Source organism: Sturnira hondurensis, unplaced genomic scaffold (genome assembly GCF_014824575.4).
Source record: "Sturnira hondurensis isolate 20B ecotype Veracruz unplaced genomic scaffold, ASM1482457v3 Scaffold0011512, whole genome shotgun sequence".
Classification (NCBI taxonomy): domain Eukaryota; kingdom Metazoa; phylum Chordata; class Mammalia; order Chiroptera; family Phyllostomidae; genus Sturnira; species Sturnira hondurensis.
Genome location: NW_028084143.1, coordinates 139,902 through 161,259, shown reverse-complemented (window position 1 = coordinate 161,259; position 21,358 = coordinate 139,902). Strand labels below are relative to the sequence as shown.

Sequence of the window (21,358 nt, the reverse complement as noted above, 5' to 3'; positions counted from 1 at the left end):
CCATGGTGCCCAGGTTGCTATCCCTGTTGCATGTACCAGTAGCCGCCAGGCTCCTCTCCTGGTGGGGGCGCTGTTCAACAGAGCATGCACACTCCCCATGCTGCTGGCCCCTTCCCGTCCACTGGGCCCTCGATACTCCAGCATCCATGGCCGCCCACTGGGCATCCGTGCTCCTCTCTGCTCCCGGCCACGCTGGGCTGGGGCCCTCTCTGCCAGGCCTGCCGCCATCCTCCCCAGGGAGCGCTGCCCTTTTGGAACAAACGGATTTTGAACACTTGTTGGCATTTCTCTAAGTGCTGTACACTATTACCTCATTCAATCCTCTCTGGAGCCCTGGGAGGTGGGCAGTTTATGTAGAGCAGTTTTTTCAAAAATTGTCCAAACAATTTTTTCAAAAATTCTTTTATCATAACAATTGACATTATATTTCTGTTTGTGATTTGAAAACTGTATTGTCTATGAACACCTGCATCTTACGCGCCTTTACTCACCAGTAAAATCATGGCTTGTGCCGACAATCTTCACCCACCTGTCCCCGTGCTATTTGCCCACCTGATTCCTCTCTGTGTCTCCTCCCGGGCTCCCCCCGCCCCAGATCAAGGTGGCTAACACGTGCACCGTACCATGGCCGTAGCCCCACTCCCCATCGGGCCTGTGCTTGTCGCATGATGGGACCAGGAGGTATCGGGATTATTCCCATACATTTCTAGAAGTTGTTGAGCAATCACAATGCCCCAGACGAAAGAGGAAAGCCATCTTGTCGGATTCTCCCCGCCGCCACACAGTTAAGAGCGCAGCCTGTCTTACAGAGCGAGGTGTCTCTTCCCATTGTGTCCCGACTCCACAGGTCCTCCTGACTGGTGGGCGTGGGTGACAGCTGCACTCGGCCACTGTCATCATAGGTAAGTCTGTGCTTTACTTGTATTTCTGTCAAATTTTGCCTTGTAGACTTTGAGATGACGTACACATAAAATTGGAGTTATGTTACTAGGAAATTCAATGTTTTTCAGTATAAAGTATCCCTGTATCTCCTAATGGTTTTTGCTTTAATGTCTGTCTATTCAATCCGACATTACCTAGCTGTATCACCTTATTTTTGTAATCTTGATTTTTTTCCTGTTTGTTCCAGTTTTTCTTCTCTTTTCCCCCCTCTCTATTCTTTTGGGCTGATGGTTTCTGTAATTATTTTTTTCCTCACCAGGATTTTGGAAACTATATACTTTTTTCCTATTCTTTGAGCAGTTACCTGAGAAATCGTAACAACATACAGTTCTTCACACTGGCAACTGGATGGACATTGAATGCTAGAATTGCAAACTTTCTATTTAAAAATTAAAATTATATTTTAAAAGAAAATAAAAATTCAACTTATTTAAAGAAGTTTTGTTTTAAGTGTGATATTTATAAATTATAATTTGTATATTGTCTTTGATTTCATTAGACAATGTCACTTAGAATGAAAAAGTTTTCAGAAACAATTTAAGTTTAAAGCATTTTTACATTTTATATTTTGTGAAAACATATTCAAATTTTGTATATGTTGACTATAATTACATCTTACTTTTTAATCCTTTGGATCACTAGTAGAGCACAGATTAAGTGAAAATCCCAACTATAACAATATCAGGGATTTGAATGACATGAAGTCAAGACGGATAATTTTATGGAATTAATGACTTGTGAGTCATGTATTTCTTTATTACTCAGCCAGACTTCAAAGCCCATGGGAACACCCAGATGCGTGTGAGAATGATTAAATCCAGTTGTCATTCCTTTTTGCCAGCTTTGCGAAACATAAAACCTATGGTCTTACACGTATTTAGCCACTTTTTTTGTTGTGAAATGTGTTGAGAAAGGGGGAAGGACAGAACATACCATGTTGGATGATGGATTTATAACTTCCCAGTGTTTGAACGTATGGTGTGCCGGCTTCTCTCTGTGTTCCTGCTCCAGGCCCTCGGAATGTCAGGGCTGGGCCGGCGGGGCCTGCCTCTGTCGCTCACTTCTGCTACTCTCGCTGTCTGCGCACCGCGTGCCCACTGGTGGGTGCAGGACTACCACGCGCCCTAAGTCTGCCTGTGGCCCCCAAGCCAGGCCACTGCTCTCACTTCTAGCCCCAGAGTCACCCAGAAAGAATGCTGATTGGGCTACCTTAGGTCAGGTGATCACTTAGGCCCACCAATGGTAGCCCTAGGAGTAGAGTCACATGATAACCTGTAGCCACAACAAAAAGGGGATGGGCAGTCTGGACTGATGATCCCTGACTTGACCAATACGTTTTGATAGACTATACTTGTTTTGTTCAGCAGACCTCTCTTAGTGGTTTTGGTTCTCACATTTACTAAAAGAATTTTTTTTCTTCTTGAGCATAATTTTCAGAGGCAAACTAGGTTACAGGAAGCATGGCCATACACTGCAGTTTGCTCAGAACGGTCTCAATTGATGCCAGTTGTCCCATTGTAATTGCTAACAGGGCCCCTTTTCATGCAAAGGTACTTTGTTAGATGACAGTTCACACAGTGTCCCCGACTACAAGTGGTCTTTTGTTTGGTGACTGTGAAAGTTCACTGGCCTGCCTGTTTGTCCAACAGGGTCCTGTCTTCCAAGACCCAGCTGGTCATCATTTGGATCCAGCAACTACTAGAGGCCGAGCAGCGTTCTACATGCTGGAGGTTCCGTGGAGTAAGAAATCCTGTCCTGGAGTTGCTCACAGTTCCTCACAGTCCTACGGGGAGAGAGCATACAACTTAGGTCATTGTAATAGAGCCTAAGCAATCTGGTGGGAACAGCAGATGGGAACAGAAGAGGGGAGAGGAGCTCTCCCTGAGGAAGACCAAAAGAAGGATAAAAATCCACATTAGACCGGGTGACAGGAACCTCAGAATTGTCGACTTCAGCATGTTGGAACATACTTCTTACTTTTATTAGCTACGTAATCTGACACTCAGAAGGTCGTTATTGCAGAGACGACTGCTGAGGAGGGTGAATCAGACCCAGGGTGCCTTTCCAACCATGACCTTGGCCACCTCACCCCCAGGGTCTGTCTCGGAGTAGGTGTGTCGGGTGCACACAGCCAGGAGAAGGAAGTGGGACGTGGTTGTGCCACACGTGGGGATGGCACAGTGCCCTCAGGCCCCTGGCAGAGGTACCTGCAAGACTCCGCAGATGGGAATCCTCTGAGGAAGGCCCACGGAAGGTTGTGAAGTATCTGGTCCGGAGACCCGGGTCCCCAAAACCAGCCCTGCCACCTCCCACTGAGCAGGTCACTTAACCTCTCCAGCCTTAACTTACCTGGAAAATGGAAGTGTGAACCTACACAATCCCGTGTTTCTCCAGCTTTAACAATTTTATTTCTTGTGTAGTGAGCCAGCTACAAATTTTTAAATCATCTCTAATTAGCCAATTGGACTTCTCAAATTCAGGGAAAAAAATGAGAGCCAATTTCAAATAGTTTCTCTTTTCTATGTGCATCTGGTATAAGCTCAGAGACTTTTTCGCTGACAAACACCTTCTCAAATGGCCTGTGTGTTTCAAAGCCCGTGTAGCAGACGCGGGGGAACCAACCCCAGAAAAACTGGGTGGTAGAGTAATACAGTATGGCCTGACTTCCCCCAGACCAGACTGCGTTGCGCATAAGGGCCAAAAATAATTTCACAGCCAAAGCTTTGCTCCCCCCCCTCCTCTGAGAAGACAAGTGAAGATCAGAAGCATACTTTGGAAAGCCCTTTTAATCCCCTACTCCGTCTTTAGCATCAGGAGTGAGAGGCAAAGTGTGCGGCTCTGACCCATTGCCCACACGCTTGCGCTTGCCCCTCCAGAAGAGTGGGAAAAGGGCCAGCCGGCCCCGCAGAGCTGCCTCCTCACGTTGGTGGAGCTATTATCTGCCGGTTCCAGGGTCTCTTCCTGCTCCATCTCTTTCTCCCTCTCCCTGTCTCCATGTCAATCTCTGCCTCTAGCTCTCTCTCCCCACCACCAACTTCAACATCTTGTCTGGTGCTGACTGGCCATTTGTGTTTCTTTTCTGAACTGCCTTCATGATCTCCAGCTATCGCTTCTGATGTATTAAATATCTGAAACACAGTGAGTATAGAAATGATACACAAACCCTTAGGTGACCCCACCCGGCTAAAGAAAACATCATCAGTGCAGTGGGTGCCGTCCACATACTCTCATCAGTATCTCTTGTCATCCCGGGGAGGTAACCTTGACCCAGAGTCTTGAGGTCATATGGCCCAGGCATCTCTTTATGTTTTTACTACACATATATGTTTCTCTACTCCTTTTTGTATTGGCTGTTTCTGCAGCAATTGACACCCTTAGGACACAGTTCCCGTAGAGCCATGCTTTCCATGAGAGAGCGCCAACCTTAGAGCAAGCTACCTAGTCTGCTTTCTCGATCAGAAATTGAGACAGTTTTTAGCTAGGGGAAAAGGTTCATGACTGTGGCAGAAAGATGGCTCTCAGACCATCACAGAGTGGACAGGAGACACGATGTCTATCTAATAGAGATGAGGGAGAGCTGGGGCTATGAGCCTTCTCTCTACCCTTCTTAGTATTGCCAGTGGCTTTGCAACGCAAGGGCCAAGGTGAGCCGCAGAGCTCTGCTTACAGAAGCCTGTCTGTAGCTCATTCACTCGCCCCATCCATGTACCAGCAAACATGAACAGAGTGCCCCCTGTAGGTGCCCAGCACTGAGCTGAGTGCTGGGGAACAAAACTGAGGTAGACTTGGTTTCTGCCCACTCAGAGCTGCGTGCAGGAGACAGACGAGGAAACATCGATGACGGTTCGGTGTAACGGGGCATTTCCCTGTGCTGGCGCTGCACCGAGCACCCCCGTGTCATATCATTCAGTGCTCACGGGAGACAGAGATGCACAGAGTGGGAAATACAATAGCACCTCTGGGTGAATGGAGACGCAGAAACAAGGAACTGAGCTAGGATCACACCTCCAGCAGCGCTGGAGCGGGGATTGGAGCCTTGGCTTCCTGTCCGGAGGCGGTGCCTTCACGGCCTCCCACAGCTTTCCCTGGAGGAGATCCGTCGGAAATCAGTCATAACTGTTGGGGAGAGAGGGCCCGAGACAGGGTGCCAGGTGCCAGGCAGGTGACGGCTTCTCCGAAACGGGCTCGGTGACAAGGCTCCACGGGACACCCCGCAGAGCACAGGGCACCTCTTCTCTCCTGTGCAATCAGACAGACAGACATGTCAGGCCCTGCCTGACGGAAACATCTAGTCTCAATTTCCTCTCATTAATTTAGCATGGGAGCATTATAAATAAACTATTTTTGAAGCTCCAGGGAAAAGGCTTCCACCTACCTGCTAACCCTGGGCAATAGAGAGACCCCATGTTTGTGAAATGGGGCGGTTCTGGCTCGGGGTCACTTTGCAGATTCCTGAGGGGCCGACAGCTGCACAGGGACTTCTTTTAAAAGGAATGTGATGAGCCCTGGCCAGGTGGCTCAGCTGGCTGGAGCATCCCCTGTTCACCAGAAGGTTTTGGGTTCCAACCCTGGTCCAAGCATGTATGGGAGGCAGCTGATCGATGTTTCTCTGTCTCTCCTCTCTCTCTGTCCCCCCCGCCCCCTTCCTCTCTCTAAAATCAATTTAAAAACATATCCTCTGGTGAGGATTAGACAAAGAAAGAGGAACGTGAAGAAGCAGCCTGCATTGTATGGTCCAGCCAGACCCTTTTAAACACAGGGGGCTCTTCCCCTCATCTGGCTTTACTCATGAGAAGCCAGGCACCACGTCGATAAAAGAGCATGTCCTGGAAGGTCTGAGTGTGAGGGCTGGTGCCCAGTGGGGTAGTAACTCTTGTGGCCCCTGCTCTGGGGGCGGCTGCCACGCGCTCAGAAGCTCCGCAGAACCCTGCCTTGGGCTTCCTGTTTCTTTGGAGCGACCCCAGGCCAGGAAACAAGGGCTTAACATTCAGTGCTCAAGCGAGCTTAGGTGACAGCCACAGACCCCTGGGTCGTCCGCCTCTGCACATGGACTTGAATCACTGCAATTTACAGGAACAGTTCTGTTTTAAATTAGTCGGGAAAATTACCCTCGCCTCTGCCTGCTCACAGGAAAATTCCACTTGTACTCTGAGTCCCGGGCTACACGCATCAACTCTGAGGACAGCACGTGCCCAGTACATGCAGGCTGAGGCTCTATTAATACCCTGCAAATGGATGTGATTGCCTCTTTCCCTTTGGTAGCTCTTAATATTAAATGTGGACCTGCTTCCTAGCAAGAGCTCTGCCCTGTAAAGAGCCTTCGTACCCAAATTCAAGAAACCTCCAAGGCAGATGTGATTTTTCTGGAGGGAAGCTTGGTAATACGTAGCAAATTCCTTAAAACATTCACTCCTTTATCACTAGGTAGAACCCACTGGGTGGCAAGAAGCAGAACCCTAGACAAGTTGACTGAGGCAAAGGAGGGTTTCCCACACAGCCACAGGCCAGTCCTGCTTCGTGCAGCCGGGCTTGGGAAAGGACTGGAAGCCAGGGGGTGATTGTGAAGAAGCCAATACGTCTGTGTGCTCTCCCTTACAGTCAGGTTTTGAATGAAGAGGAGTCTCTTTTGATCCCTGCTGCTCAGAGGTTGGCCGACCCCCGTCTCAGCCCCAGTTTCGGATTCCTGAGTAGAGGGCTGAGTGGCAGAGCCCGTTGCCAGGGCGATGATGCCCCAGGTACCAAACCAGGCCCAGCCATTGGGGCAGAGGCAGGAACGGTTCTGAGGGAAAGTGGGTTTTCCTGAGGACCTTATTTATGCCATTTATAAAAGTCCCCACATACAGACTTGATTGAATAAATTATGAACTCCCAGACTTTGCAATACTGTACCACTACTAAAATCATGGTTCAGAGTGTTTAACAAAATTAGAAAAATGTTCATAAGATAGTTAAGTGAAAGGGCTCTTTTGTGGTTCCGTATAAATTTCAGGGTTATTTCTCATTCTGAGAGGAATGCCTTTGGTATTTTAACAGGGATTGCATTGAACCTGTAGATTGCTTTATGCAGTAAGGACATTTAAAAAAATATATCTTACTTATTTATCTTTAGAGGGGGTGGGAAGGAGAGAAATATCAATGTATGGTTGCTTCTCGTGAGTCCTCTGCTGGGAACTGGCCTGCAACCCAGGCATGTGCCCTCACTGGGAATTGAACCACAATCGTGTGGTTCACAGGCCCACACTCAATCTATTGAGCTATATCAGCCAGGGCTTGGCAGTAAGGACATTTTAACGTATTGATCCTTCCAGTCTGTGAACAAGCTCTGCCCTTACGTCCACAAGCAATGACACACAGAAGGTCTTGGCGTTTGCTCTTTCTGACTCTGGTTTAGGGTCATGTCGAGGTTGTGCAATAGTTGAGTCCATCTACCTGTTGGTTATTGATACGGGAACATAATGAATATTCCTGAAATGTAGCTTTCTTGACCCCTCTGGTCTGTCTTTTACGATGTTTCGAAATCAGTTTTATCAAAGTTCTCTATTTCTGGGGTTTTAGCCCAATAATGCTTGTAGGGGCCAGAAGGAGGTCACCTGGGCTCTGTGGGGGGTGACAGCAGGGAGAGGAAGGAGCAGAGACCAGCAGGGAGAGGACAAGGGTCCGGGAGGCCCCTGGGGGAGCTTGTCTGCGGGGGGCAGGTAGCCATGCTGTGACCCTAAGGCCTCCATGAAATCACTTGGCTGTTGTTGGGGCCCCTTAACTGTTGTCTCTGTGCCACAGTCGATACCTGTGTGCGCTGGTGTCTCCACCATGCTGGTGGCCTGGACACTACAGCCACCGCAGTTTAGAGAAGAGGAGACTCAGTGAAGGTCAGCAGATGGCGTTTAAACTTACCAGGATCCGTCAAGTTTGGATAGGGGAACACACGGAAGACAGGCTTTCTAACCCAGTGCACAGATGGGCACAGAGCAAGCAATGAGGACAAACACACCTATGCAAACCTTCAGTGATGTGCTGGGAGGGAGGAGGCCGGTGAAGGCCAGAGGCAGGTCAGGCCTAAAGTGGTAACGTAAAGGGACACCCCCACCTGGAGAGCTTGTGAAGGAGGAGGAGGCCCACAGAGGTACGTGGGGCCATTTTGGGGGAGTGGCTTGAGGTAGACAGGGGTCAAGTTCACTGACCCTGGCACACGTATTTCACATTTTCATTGTTCAGTAACATCTCTCTGTTTGAAAATGGGAATGAGTCACAGTGTTTGGCAATTTTTTTGTATCTGCCACACAAACAATATTTTCACAGAAATTAAAAACATAAAATACAGTCCATGAAACTTAACAGACAACTGTTTTCATAATTTTTTCCCCATTCTTTATAGCATCTTGGTATTTTGATGGTTTTCAGGTAAAAACAATTCAAGGACATAGATCGAATCCAAGCAGGGACAGGACAGTGAAAATACTAAGATCCCCAAAAGTCTTTGTAACTAACTGCGTTTTACCCAAGTCCCTGAGCTGGGCTGACGACAGGTAATGGAGCAGGTGCGTGTCTCCTGGTCAAGCACAGGGCTCCGGTGATGCCCCTGAACCCCCCAGGGGGCCGGAATGACCATCTAACGGTGGGGCATTCACTGGTCCTCACTGCCTAACACGGTTGCCAGGAGCCCATTTCACGCATGTCAGGGCAGAGGGCGGAAACCTGCATTCCACATCTGGGAGTGTTTAGAAGTCCAGAACAGATTGTTTAGAGGAGGAAAGAGAGGAATTCCCTTCACTCACTTTTCAATCAATAAATCATTGCCATGTTCTTTTAGACCAAGCCCTCCCAGACACTTCTCTCTCTCTCCAACGATTTTGTATGAATTGAAAGCCATTTCTACGTTGTCTTAGTCTGTTTGGGCGGCTCTAGCAATAGCACCACAGACTGGGTGACTTAAAACAACAAACATTCATTTCTCACTGTTCTGGAAACCGGCACGTTCAAGACCAAGGTGCGGGCAGACCTGGTGTGTGGGGAGGGCCCACTTCCTGGTTTGTAGGTAGACAAGTCCTTCCACGGTGAAGAGCAAAGCGAGAGGCGAGCTGTCTCGTGTCTACTCGCACGGGCGCTGTCCCAAAGGCCCTACTTCCGGAACACCTTCACATTGGCCATTGAACTTCAACTATCAATTTGAGAGCACACAGCACGCAGTCCCTGACACATGTACACTGTCAAAAATGCTGGCCTCGCTCTTCCCAGGACATCAGAGACTACCTGAGCCCCAAATCAAGGAGACAAACCGTCTCATGGGTGCCCCCTTCCCTGCTTTCAGGTGCTCGTGACCGTGAAGCCTTCGTGGAGGGGGTGCTGTGAGCTAGGTGGTTCTCTATCTGGGGATCTCGGGGTGGGGATTTCAGGTGAACAGAAATGAGAATGAGCCATCACTTCTACGGCAGTTTATGGTGTTTTGCAGAGGACGCCAAGTGTCAGAGGCCTCCCTAAATGTAAAACCTCGGGCAGCTGGCAGGTGTTTGCTGTCGTTTGCAAGGGGCCTTTTAGCATTTTTCCTAGAGCAGCTAAGCTGATTATCTGTGCCCCTTACACTCCCACCTGCCCAGATTTAGTGACAGACCATCGCCGTCTCAAAGTTCTCCCTGCAGTTGGAAAAATAACCCGGCCCCTCAAAATATTCAGAGCACACGCTTCCTGCCCATAGTAAATCTGTAAAGTCGTCCTGTCTTTCCACCCTTTCTCCTCGTCTCGGTCGTGCTTCCAATCACATCGTGTGCCGGCCGGTCTACAGCAGCCAGGTTTGCTCTGGTCCACGGCCCATCCCCTCTGGGTGTGGGAGGAAGCTGCAGAGATGGGGCAGGGCGGCATCTGGAATAACCAGTAACAGCTGAGGGAATGAATCATCGTCCTCAGGGAGGCGTTTGCCTGCGTCCAAGCAGAGAGGCCTGTCAGGAAGGCTGTCCACCCACCGGCCCACTGCCCTGCCATGACACTGCGAGACGGTCTTCCCCGCGCTGCCATCTGTTTGCCACGGTGCCTGGAATTTCGCCATTAGTCTCAGCAACCGGCTGGCAAAATGTTAGAGAGGCGGCCACTGGGGTCCCAGAGGCAGGGCTGGGACGTCTGTCCTTCGATTCTCCGTTACCTCGCAGGGTGTCTCCGTGGTGACAGGGCTCACACACTCTTTTGGAAGACAGATTCATTCCGCAGACATGTGACATTCCGCTGTGTCATAGGCACTTTGGGAGGGGCAGCAGAAAGAGAAGGAGCCCTGTGTTGATCTTCAACTACAAGCCATTCACAAATTCGGGGACTGGTCCGTAGGCAACAGACTCAGCGCCTGCAGAGCCAGGCGGGCGCGAAGTCACAAAATCCCAGAGGCTGTGCAAAGTCACGAAGTCCGAGAGGCTATGCTGAGGCAGGGGCTTTCCCAGGTATCGCCTCTCTCTCATCTGACTCGTCACCGTAGAACGCTGGTGTAGTCATCCCCATTTTGGAGATGGAGAAATTGAGGCTCAGACAGGTATTTGGCAGAAGCTTTGTGTGAGCCCCTTGGCCCACCTCGGGGTGAGTGGGTGCATGGTCACAATGCCCCAGTTCAGGTGCACCCCACTCCATTGCCTCTGGGCTTTTTTCTAAAGCTGTTGAATCTGTCACCCCCAGGTCTGCCGAGGTGCCCCAGGGCAACCTTCTGCCATGGGGGATGGCCTTGCTGTTTGCCAATCTCTCTCAGTAGGTTTTTAAAAAATGGGGCGGAGCTACAGAGAGGGCAGCAGCTGTTAACCAAGGTATCTGATGGGTAATGGAGGAGTTGGTTGCCATCTTGGGTTTTGGGGGATTATACTGAAAAAAAAAATAGAGCTCTGTTTCACCAATGAGTGACCTGAGGCTTTAATAAACATAGCCATAAACCCAGTTTATTAATAATCAGTAATTAACCTTAGACACATAAATTAATGTTGGAGACTTAACGAAAGGCAAACAGTCTTGGTTGTCTGAATCTCAAGTCCATCTTAGACGATGGGGGGTGGGGTGGTAGGGAATAATCTCAGGCGAGCTTTTTTTCTTCTGATGCCTATTTTCTTATCTGTAAAAGGGGGATAATAATTCGGGCCCTGTAACATTCATTCATTCATCATTCATCTAACCAATAGCCATTGAGCCCTTATTCGGAACCAGGCATGGTTGCTTCCAACAGTGAACAAGACGGGTAAGATTCTCCCTGTTGTGGAGTTTACACGCTGCTGGGGACGTGAGACCACTTCTGAGAAGAACTGAAACGGCACTTGAAGAGGGAGAACTCTGCAGCTGAGGACACTGGAGATCGCGTCATCCTGACCCCAAGCACTTATTGCAGTGTCTCTGTGATTCCTCAGAAAAGCATTTCAGGGACCCACACCTCCTTCCAGAAGCGCTGCCCTGGCGTGAACACCCATTGCCCATCACAACAGCTCTAGTGAACATAACCTCGTGTTTTCTCTGTCTCACACCTTTCCTCCTCTCCCCTATGCCTCGATGAAATGTTGATGAAGACAGGAATGCCTTTTGGACCACTGCCAGGCTCTGACACATTTGCGAGGGTCAGGGGCCACGTGCCAGTCTCTTCACTTTGTGAAGAGCGTCCATGGCTCCATCACATCCCCAAAGAAGGACAAGGAGACTGACTCCATCCAAATCCTTAAGAAGAAACTGAACCTACAACAAAAAGGCCAAAGAGGGAGGTAACAAGCATTTATTTGAGATCCGGAGGAATAGCTATTCAGGCAGCACGGATTCGGGCAGAATCTGGGGAAGCACCCCAAAATTCAGACAGAATTTGGGGAGCACCCCAACATGGTGCTCCAGTTAGGAGGCCAAGGCCAGGGGGACTTACAATAAACGGAAGTGAAACAGTTATGTTAATAGAGGAACGGCATTTCTATCGGTGCAGATAAGCTGATACAATGGCAATCATTCCACAGGATGTTCTTCATTTTCAGTCTGGTAATCGTGGTATTTTCTTTCTCGTTACCCTTGCAGACAGTTGTTAGGGATAAATGCTGCTCCAGGTCCAGTCCAAAGCCATCCTGCCCTGTTTTAACCTCCAAAGGCTTGAGGACTAGAGTGTGCAGGGCAGTTCCTCTGAGTGGCAGGCCCAGCTCCATTTTAAAGGGAATCCAAGCCCTGGCTGGTGTAGCTCAGTGGATTGAGCATGGTCCTGCAAACCACACAATTGCGGTTCGATTCCCAGTCAGGGCACATGCCTGGGTTGCAGGCCAGTTCCCAGCGGGGGACTCATGAGAGGCAACCAAATACATTGATATTCTCTCCCTCTCTTCTTCCCTTCCCCTCTAAAGATAAATAAATAAAATCTTTAAAAAAATAAAGGGAATCCGTTCACATCAGTGTTTCCAGTTCTTACACTAGAACCATCCCATTGTTTTACCTCATTACACATACGGAATTTGTCTGCTTTTATTTCTTCCCTGGAGCACATCAATATGGAATTTCATTTTCCCCCAATTTCAGCCGAGTTATCTGTCAGGGCCCCCAGCTTTTCATAATCTGGAAGCAATCGTCTTTTAGTTATCCCCTTATCTTCCAGATCGTGGACTTTAACATACTTTGGCTGATGTCCCTGAATTATATCATATCACATTTAATATTATGACTTCTCTGGTAATAACTTATCTTTGATCTGAGAAAACAATCAGGTTGTGCTTTTTTGGAAAGCAACATTTGTTGTTTGCAACTGTTTTGAAAAGCCACATGGGACCAAGTTTCCAATAGCACAGAATCTTTCTTGTGTGAATATCAAAGCAAGTTCAAAGATGCTAATTAAATTTTGAGAATGCATGTTTAAATACCGCTCACTACTCAACAAGCATGGGAAGCGGAAATCCATGGGACTCAGGACAGTGTACTGGACCTATATATACAGCAACTTAAGTAACGAAACCAGAAACCCTTACCCTGTGGCTTCATACTCAGTCCTTCGCATACTGTGCAATCCAGGCTTTTTTTATCTGGTGGCTTTTCCCACTCCTTCCCTCTAACATGCTGATAACACTGTTGATAGCAATGTCTCTTATTATAGAGCTCCTCACATTCATGACATTCCGCAAATATTTTCTTAGAATCTCTGGGCCAGAAGATGATAAGACCATTCCACATTTAAAACAGAGCTTCGCGATTTATGTCTGCAAATGAGTTCAGAATTATCCAAGTGCTATTTTTGAAGGCGAAGAAACAACTGAAATGAAGTTTTTTCTGTTTTAAGAGAGGATACTCAAATCTCCCCTGAGACCTGTTACAGTCTTGTTCAAATCAGCCAGATGGTAAATCGGGCGAGGGGGTGTACAAATTTTAGTGACCCGGGGCACACTTCGGAAGGACCAGCCCGGCCCCACAGTTGGGACGGCGCTCTTCTCTGCCTGTGAAAACTTGCCGCCCCTCTTAGGCTTGCTTTGCAAACATCCAGCTGCTGAGAGTTCTGATTTCTGAGATTCCGAAACAAATCTAGTCCCTTTATTTGTGTCCCCAGAGAAAGGAAAGGCCACGCGGCGTCTTGGGGACAACCTCTTCACCAGAGGTAGCAAAACGCAGCGCAGGTCCGCGGCCCTGCGCCTCGGCAACGCCTTCTCGACCGACGGCATTTGGGGCTGCCGGGCGGTTCATTTCTCTCGTGTCCCTTTAGGACTGGCAACTAATTTTCTTTTCACCCCCGTCGCGAGTCCAGGCTCCCCGGGTCGTCCCCTCGGCCCCCCGCCCAGCCCCCCTCTATCACCTCGCGTTCGCTGGCCCGGGGCCCAGGCGGCTCAGAGAAAGGACGGGAATGGGTCCTCGGGGAAAGGGGCAGGGGGAGCACTGGGCGGTGGGCGCCTAGTCCGGGGAGGCCCGGCTTTCGCAGGCACATCAGCCGGGGAAAGAGTTTCCTTTGTCAAACCGGTGACCACGTGGCGCCATGGCGGTCACGGCCAACAATCCGGCCAGACCGCCGGGCGCGGACCTGGGGACGCGCCAGCCACCTCCCGAGCTGGCCGAGGGGAGCTTCGAGAGGTTGGGGCACCGAGGGAACCCACGAGGGCGGATCCCGACGACCGGCAAGAGCCGCGGGGGCGTAACAGGCGAGAGCCGGTAGGCGGGGCTCTCGGGGTGCGGAAGATGGTGGGCGGGGCAGCGAGAGGCCGGGGGCGGGGCTCCCGGGAGGCGGGGGTCGGGTCGCGGAGGGCGGGACTCCGGGGAAGGGGCGCGCAGCGGGAGGGGCCCTGGGGGTGGGGGGCACGGGGGACGGACTCTGGCGGGTGGAGGGCGCGGGAGGCGGGGCTCCCCCGGCGTTTCTCGGGGTGGGGTCGGGGCGGAGCGAGGGCGGGGCGGCCGCGGGGCGGTGCTCGGAGCCGCGGGGGCGGGGGGCGGGGGGCGCGGGGAGGGGCGGGCAGGGAGCGGCGCGCCGGCCGGGCATGGCGTCCATGGCGGCGGCGATCGCAGCCTCGCGCTCGGTCGTCATGAGCGGGAACCGGCCTCTGGACGAGCGGGAGCGTAAACGCTTCACCTACTTCTCGTCGCTGAGCCCCATGGCCAGGAAGATCATGCAGGACAAGGAGAAGATCCGCGAGAAGTACGGGCCCGAGTGGGCGCGGCTGCCGCCCGCGCAGCAGGACGAGATCATCGACCGGTGCCTGGTGGGGCCGAGCGCCCCGCCACCCTGCGGCCCCGGGGACCCCGAGGAGCTCGCGCGCTTTCCCGGCCTGCGCGGGCCCACAGGCCAGAAAGTGGTGCGCTTCGGGGACGAGGTAGGCGCGGGCCGGGCCGGGTCCCTCGCCCCTCCCCATGCCCCGAGGCGCCCGGGTCCGGCGGACACCTGCGGGCTGGGAGCCTCCCCTCCGGTCGCGGTGGTGTAGCGGGGGCTGGAGAGGAGAGGACGCGAGATGGGAGGGGGGTGCCCCGGAGCCGAAGGTCGGGGTAGGGGCTTTCCGGGAGTTTGGGAGAATTACGAGAGGAGGAGGTCCGGCTCCGCCGCGCGGCACTGGATCCGGAGACCCCCCCGGAGTTGGAGGCAGCTGCGCTTAGGCGAGGCCAACCAAAGTGGAAAGAGCAGGAACTGTAAGCCGGACGAGTGGGTTCTAATTCACGCTGCCACGTAGTGTGGTGGTGGGTGAGTTAACCCCTTAGAGGATTGGTTCCCCGCGGTGTCGCCCGGGGCTAATAATATCCCCTCATGCCTGCACTCAGGAAATTATATATACATATCAATATTCGTGAGCTGTCTGGGGACAGTGATATTGCCAAGCAAGATAACAAGAAGGAAGAGGTGGCTTCCAAGATAAGGTGGCGAAACCCAGAGCCCTAAGATGTTTCCTGAGTGAGCATGATGTACCAGCTTTGTTTTGAGGTGAGGGTGGTGGCCCGGTTTCCCACCGAAAAACCAAGGGGTGAGTTTCAGTGAGCTCCAGCAAGTCTTGGTCCTATAACTTGCTCTTTCTCTCGGAAGTGCGTTTAACTAAAAGCTGCTTAGTGCCATTAGATTTTGCTCTGTTCCTATTTGGCCTTTCAAACGCAACTTTTGCCATGAGGGGCAAAGTCAGAAGGAGCAAGAAGTATGGGAGAGAAATCCTCACTCTGTTAGTTGAGGCTGTGAGGTGGCAGGGAGGAGGGGCTGGGCTTGCAGCGTTTTTTTCCAAGGAAGTTTGGATTGTGGAAGGAATTCCCGGGAAGAATGAAGTTTGAATCTGATTTTCAGGCCTGGGTGTGCTGGGACATTTATTAATACAAAATGTTTCTAGTCGTAAACCCACATTAATGGGAGGGAGGCATGAAGGACAGAAATATGCTGCCAATATTGATTTATTCCGACAGAATCACAAGGAAAGTCTTTAGACTTTCAACACCGAAGGCTTTGCCAGGAAAAAGAAGGTGTGGTGAGCTGGAGAGATGGCAGTAGGGTTTCAGATGTATTCCTAGAGATGAAATATTTCCAGTGTGAAAATACACATTTCTCTAAAGGCCAGGGAGCTCTGGCCCGTGTGACTTGGTCAGGGGTTGTCCCACAAAGTGAAAGGTCCCTGGTTCAATTCCTGGTTGTGGCTTTGGTCCCTGCTTGGGGCATGAGTGAGAGGCAACCAATTGATGTTTCTCTCTTNTTATTCCGACAGAATCACAAGGAAAGTCTTTAGACTTTCAACACCGAAGGCTTTGCCAGGAAAAAGAAGGTGTGGTGAGCTGGAGAGATGGCAGTAGGGTTTCAGATGTATTCCTAGAGATGAAATATTTCCAGTGTGAAAATACACATTTCTCTAAAGGCCAGGGAGCTCTGGCCCGTGTGACTTGGTCAGGGGTTGTCCCACAAAGTGAAAGGTCTCTGGTTCAATTCCTGGTTGTGGCTTTGGTCCCCACTTGGGGCATGAGTGAGAGGCAACCAATCGATGTTTCTCAACCCTTTCTCCCTCCCTTCCCCTCTCTCTAAAAATAAATAAATAAATGACATCTTTGAAAAAGAAAGATGTTTGCAGGGTTTGTGCTTAGATCGGGGAAATGGAAATGCAGGCAGCCCCTCTTCGGAAAGGTCTTGAAGAGATAACTCTGAGAGGAAATAGACCTGGAAGTGCTGCGCTTACAGAGGTTGGTGAGTGAGCGCCAGTTTTCCTTAGTTTGGTGTCTGGCTAAGAATGCCCACAGGCCTGCTCGCCACCAAAAAGCCCAGGCCATATATGGGCCCACTGCCACTGATAAGGCTGATCATTTAGTACTCTTTTTTTTTAAATTGATTTTAGAGAGAGAGAGGAAGGGGGGAGAGAGAAAGAAAGAGAGGGAAACACTGATTTGTTGTTTCACTTATTTATGCATGCATTGGTTGCTTGTATGTGCCCTGACTGTGGATCCAACCCATTACCCTGGTGTATCAGGATGGTGCTCTAGCCAGCTGAGCTATCCAGCCAGGGCTCATTGAGTGAGTGAGTGCTCTTACTTTCCTTCGCTAGGTGCCAGGTGCCAGACTGAGCTGTTTGTGAATTTGTATATCCAGTGTGATTTAAATACAAAGTGCACTGTTCTCTGTGGTGTCTGCGTGCCCTTCCAGAGCAGATGAGCCCTGTTTTCCAGAGTTGAGCTCAGCTTTGCAAAACGAGCTGAGAGCACACTTCTTAATGCCTCTGCCTGCCTTCAGCACAGATGCAGAGAGACAGAGGCACTGAATCTGAGGAGTAGTACTTGGAACACTGTCCGGCGTGTTTTGTCTGCACTGGCTATGTGGTTTAATGGCACCAAGGAGTTTAAAATGCATCCCCTGGCCCTGGCTGGTGTGGCTCAGTGGATTGAATGCCAGCCTGCGAAGCAAAGGGTTGCTGGTTCAATTCCCAGTCAGAGCACATGCCTAGGTTGCAGGCCAGGTCCCCAGTAGGGGGTGCATGTGAAGCAACCACACACTGATGTTTCTCTCCCCCTTTTTCTCCCTCCCTTCCTCTCTAGAAATAAATAAATAAATAAAATCTTTAAAAAAATAAATAAAATGCATCCACTGGACCTGGCAAAAAGTTGGTACCAAAGGGGACTTGGTGGTCTATGCCCAAGTTGGAGGACCATTCATGGAGGAGAACTGGTCCCCAGACACAAAAGGTGATGGATAAGGACAAGGTGGGGGCGATCCCTGGGTAGGATGCTGGACAGAGTGACCCTCATAGGTGGCCCCAGGCTCATCCGAAAGGGCCCCGTGTCCCCGTGCCCGTCAAGAGATTGACTAGGGCACTTTGTCCCTTCCCACTTGATCTGTCATCTGATGTGGTTCCGGGGCCTCCACAGCCAACCACAGAGTGGAGAGAGCTCCCCAGGGCCCTCTGGTCCCACCTCTGATGGATGGGTGCTCAAGGTGAGTCTGATCTCTTGCTCTAGCCACTGTCTGGCCTTTGATGACAATATCAGATGGAAGGCCACTCAGCATGCCCAGTTCCCAGGGCCTTTCCTAAAGCTGTAATAGAAAGAGCTGGACTTGGTGGTCCCCATCTACCACCATCAAGATGCTAGTGGTAAATCTCTAACTCCTCTGAGCTTCAGTTTCCTCACCTCTATAATGGGGACAGTGTTGAATAGTACAGATAATGTACATGAAAGGGCTATGGGCTTAAAAATGGTGGTTGCTGCTGATGGTGAGAATATTAATAATATTAGCTAATCTCTCCATTTCCGCTTGCGACAAGCACTGACTGACATGAAATAAATCAATTCCTGCCATTGCTCGGCCTCCAGCTGGCCACTCGGAAAGGAGCTCTGCCGGGGTGGGTTCGGGTGACGTGCCTGGCAGCACATCATTGAAGCCTCGGTGTGCTCTGTCCACTGCGGTGTGGCCTGCCTCCTGGTCACCAGCCAAGCCAGCCTCAGGGTGTGCCCCCTTTCAGCTGCCCTGAGGACAAGGACATTGCCTGTTTCTTTGAATGTCCCTCTCCCCCATCACCAGTCACACTGTGTTTCACATGGCAGCATTTTAAGTGAAATTGCAAATACAGCTTCTGATTGGATCATCACCTAATCATTCGTTTGGCAGGACCGATAGTATAAATCGATTGTGTGTGGATGGTCATAGCCCTTGGTGGCTGTGAGTGTGGTCAGGGCGCAGTTCACACCCTGAAGTTGCCTCTTTGTCGGCCAGGTTTGTCTGTGGGCTGGCGTTTGCCTCGATGCTGTAGAGGCAGAAGACCGGGGCCCAGACCACCCTTGCTGGCCCACTAGCCCAGTGCAGAGGGAGGCTGGCTGCCTTGGAGCACCGAGGCCATTAGGGGACCTGTCAATTTTTCAGTTCTTACGTCCTTGGGAATCCACTGAGCAAATCTTTCTCGCGGCCTATTCCAGTGGAAACTAGAGGTGTTCCAGCTTCTACCAGCTCCTGTAAAAATCCCCCCTAGGAAGGTAGGATCTCAGCACAGCTTCCGGGCGGGGCCCCCAGCCCCTCTGCCCTGATCCTCTCGCTGTGCTGAGCATCTGGCTCTGCTGCACTCAGGGGGCCCCTGGCAGCCAAAGAAGCATTGCAGCTGGAGCCCCACTCCTGGAGCCCAGTCCCGGCCACACAGAGGGCCAGCGGGGCAGCAAGGCACTGCCTTTGTGGGGCGTCTGTCCCCCAAGGGATGATCGGTTGGTTCCGAGGTTTCTCAGGCTCTCGGGCCTGCCCGGGCGTGGAGACGGACCTCGGTCAGGTGTCTGGTAGAACGGAAGGTGCGTTTGTATGTAGTGCTCACAGCGGTCTGTCCTGGCCTCCGCTTCTTGCTGCCCTCCTCCTACAGCGCGAAAGTGTCGGGCACGGTTTGCTCTGAGAGGTGGAAGGTTCACATTTTAGAAGGGCTTAACGGGCATCGCAGTTGGCTTCTGCTGCCTGGTGGGATTCCATAGGGAGGCAGAAAACAACCCTGAATTTTTAGGAATGTGTGGCTCTCTGCCTCCTGCCCTCCTCCCCCAAACTCCTTGCTGCAGGATCTGGTGAGAGTTAGTTACAGGGCTCTGAGCTCTGGCTACGTTCTCGGTTCCACACGGGCCACAAGCAGGTGACCCGGCAGTTTGGGCAGTCGGTGCCTGTACTTCTCGTGGACTGATTTGCCTCTTCCTAGCTTGTTGTCACAGAGCGGGGTCTGCACTGTCATCTGGGTTTTGCATGTAGGGGACGTTGTGTCAAGGCTCTGGCCTGGGAGCTCTGCCCCCTCCTCTTCAGCAGCTTAGTATGGCCGTGTTTGTTTCTCAAAATAAACTAAGTTAATATAAAATGTATAAAATGATGTTCCTGTATGTTACTGAGGAAAGGCTCAAACAGTGCAGAAGCAGCACGAGGAAGCAGTTGCTAGTATCCTTCCAGAACTTTCCTCCATCAGTAAATCTTTGTTCCATCTGAGTTTGGCAGCCTCTGTGGCTTCCTGATGCGACAGGACCTGTATTTTGGAACCTGCGAGGGCGCCCCTCCCCTACCACCACCCCCCCGCCCCCGCCAGCAGCTCCACCTTTTCTTTCTTCAGCCCTTGGCAGAAACACAGAAGGGAAATTTGAGAGTCACTTTTCAGGATTCTGGACTTGTGTGTTTTTTTAAGGAAGGTGGACTGTATAATTATGGTCCCCACCTCTGTCTGGCAGATTTATGTGTTTGTTAGAAAAGATGACAGGGTGGACGTGGCTTTTCGTGTCCCTGCAACTGGGGTTCTGAGCCCTGGCTCTGGGCAGGAGTTGAGAACTTGGCCGTGAGGCCAGATCCATCAGCACGGGCTACTCTGGGGAGGCCACCGGGCCGACCCCACAGGGCCGACCCCACAGGCTGCCCTTCTGACTGATGGGTCTCTGCCCAGAGCGGCACCTGGGGCGCCTGGGAGAAACCTGTTGGACAGCTGAGCCCCAGGAGCGCGCACAGTGGCAGGGGCCCCCTCCCTGGCTGCTGTGGCTGCTGGGGAACAGGTTGGGCAGAGAAATTAAAGGACTAGTTCACTGTCATGCAGGGAGGGAGGGAGGGAGGGGACGTTGGTCAGAGCTCAAAGCCTGTTGGCTGGTCTCGAGTCACCATTTAAAGGACAAGCGTCCCTTCAATACTCTAAGCAAGAGATTCCCTCAATACCAGAAAAAATGAATAAAGACCAGACCTGCTGAAACTCCCTACTCGTTTTCCCGTTCCTTTCCTCGGAGCTCTCGAGTTTTGTTTCTGTGCAGCCTGAGTTCAGACTCTGTGTCCCGGCGGAGGCTGCCTGACAGGCAGTTCAGCCACAGCCGCTTCTCTGGTGCTGGAAGCGCAGTTCTGCCGTCTGCTCACGGAAGCCCTCTGATCAGCAGAGTTAAACAATTGCAAGTCAAAGGGAAAGCCGTCAATTCCATCAATATGTAAACAGTATTAGTCCCTAAGGATGAGCAGTGGCAAAAAAAATAGCATATTTTCATGATTCTTCTTCCTCACTCACCCCCCTCCCCTCTTTGTTAATAAACTGGATTTTATAGAGCAGTTTTAGGTTCACAGCGCAGCTGAGCAGAAAGCAGAGAGTTCCCATACACCCCATCTGTGCACAGCCGCCCCCACCCCCCGACCCCCACCCCCACCAGAGGGGTGCATCAGTTACAATCGATGAACCTCACTGAGACCTCATCATTGCCCAAGTCCCTAGTTGACATCAGGGCTCATCGTGGTGTGGTGTGTTCTGTGGGTGTGGACAAACGGCTAATGACATATCCCCACCAGTATGGTGTCACACAGAGCATTGCACGGCCCCGACACCTCTGTGCTCTGCCTGCTCATCTGCCCTCCCCCCAGCTCTGAGCAGCCACTGACCTTTTTACTGTCTCCGTAGTTTTGCCTTTTCCAGAACATCGTATCATTGGAATCAGACAGTATACAGCCTTTTCAGATGGGCTTCTTTCACTTAGTAATAGGCATTTAAGGTTCCTCCAGCTCTTTTCATGACTTGACAGCTCATTTCTTTTTAGCACTATATAGTATTCCTTTGTC

General features: G+C 51.1%; 1 protein-coding gene across 3 annotated transcripts in view; it reads left to right on the top strand.

Annotated features, from left to right (window-relative positions):
* The first annotated feature begins 14,335 nt into the window (after positions 1–14,335).
* The window catches only part of CUNH1orf198 (chromosome unknown C1orf198 homolog), a 29,448-nt gene continuing 22,425 nt past the window's right edge, over positions 14,336–21,358 (top strand). For all 3 annotated transcript variants that reach the window (XM_037060218.1, XM_037060217.1, XM_037060216.1), the window contains exon 1: positions 14,336–14,699. In XM_037060218.1, coding sequence (XP_036916113.1) covers positions 14,367–14,699 — 333 coding nt within the window. In that variant the 5' untranslated portion in view covers positions 14,336–14,366. The remainder of the gene's footprint in view (positions 14,700–21,358) is intronic.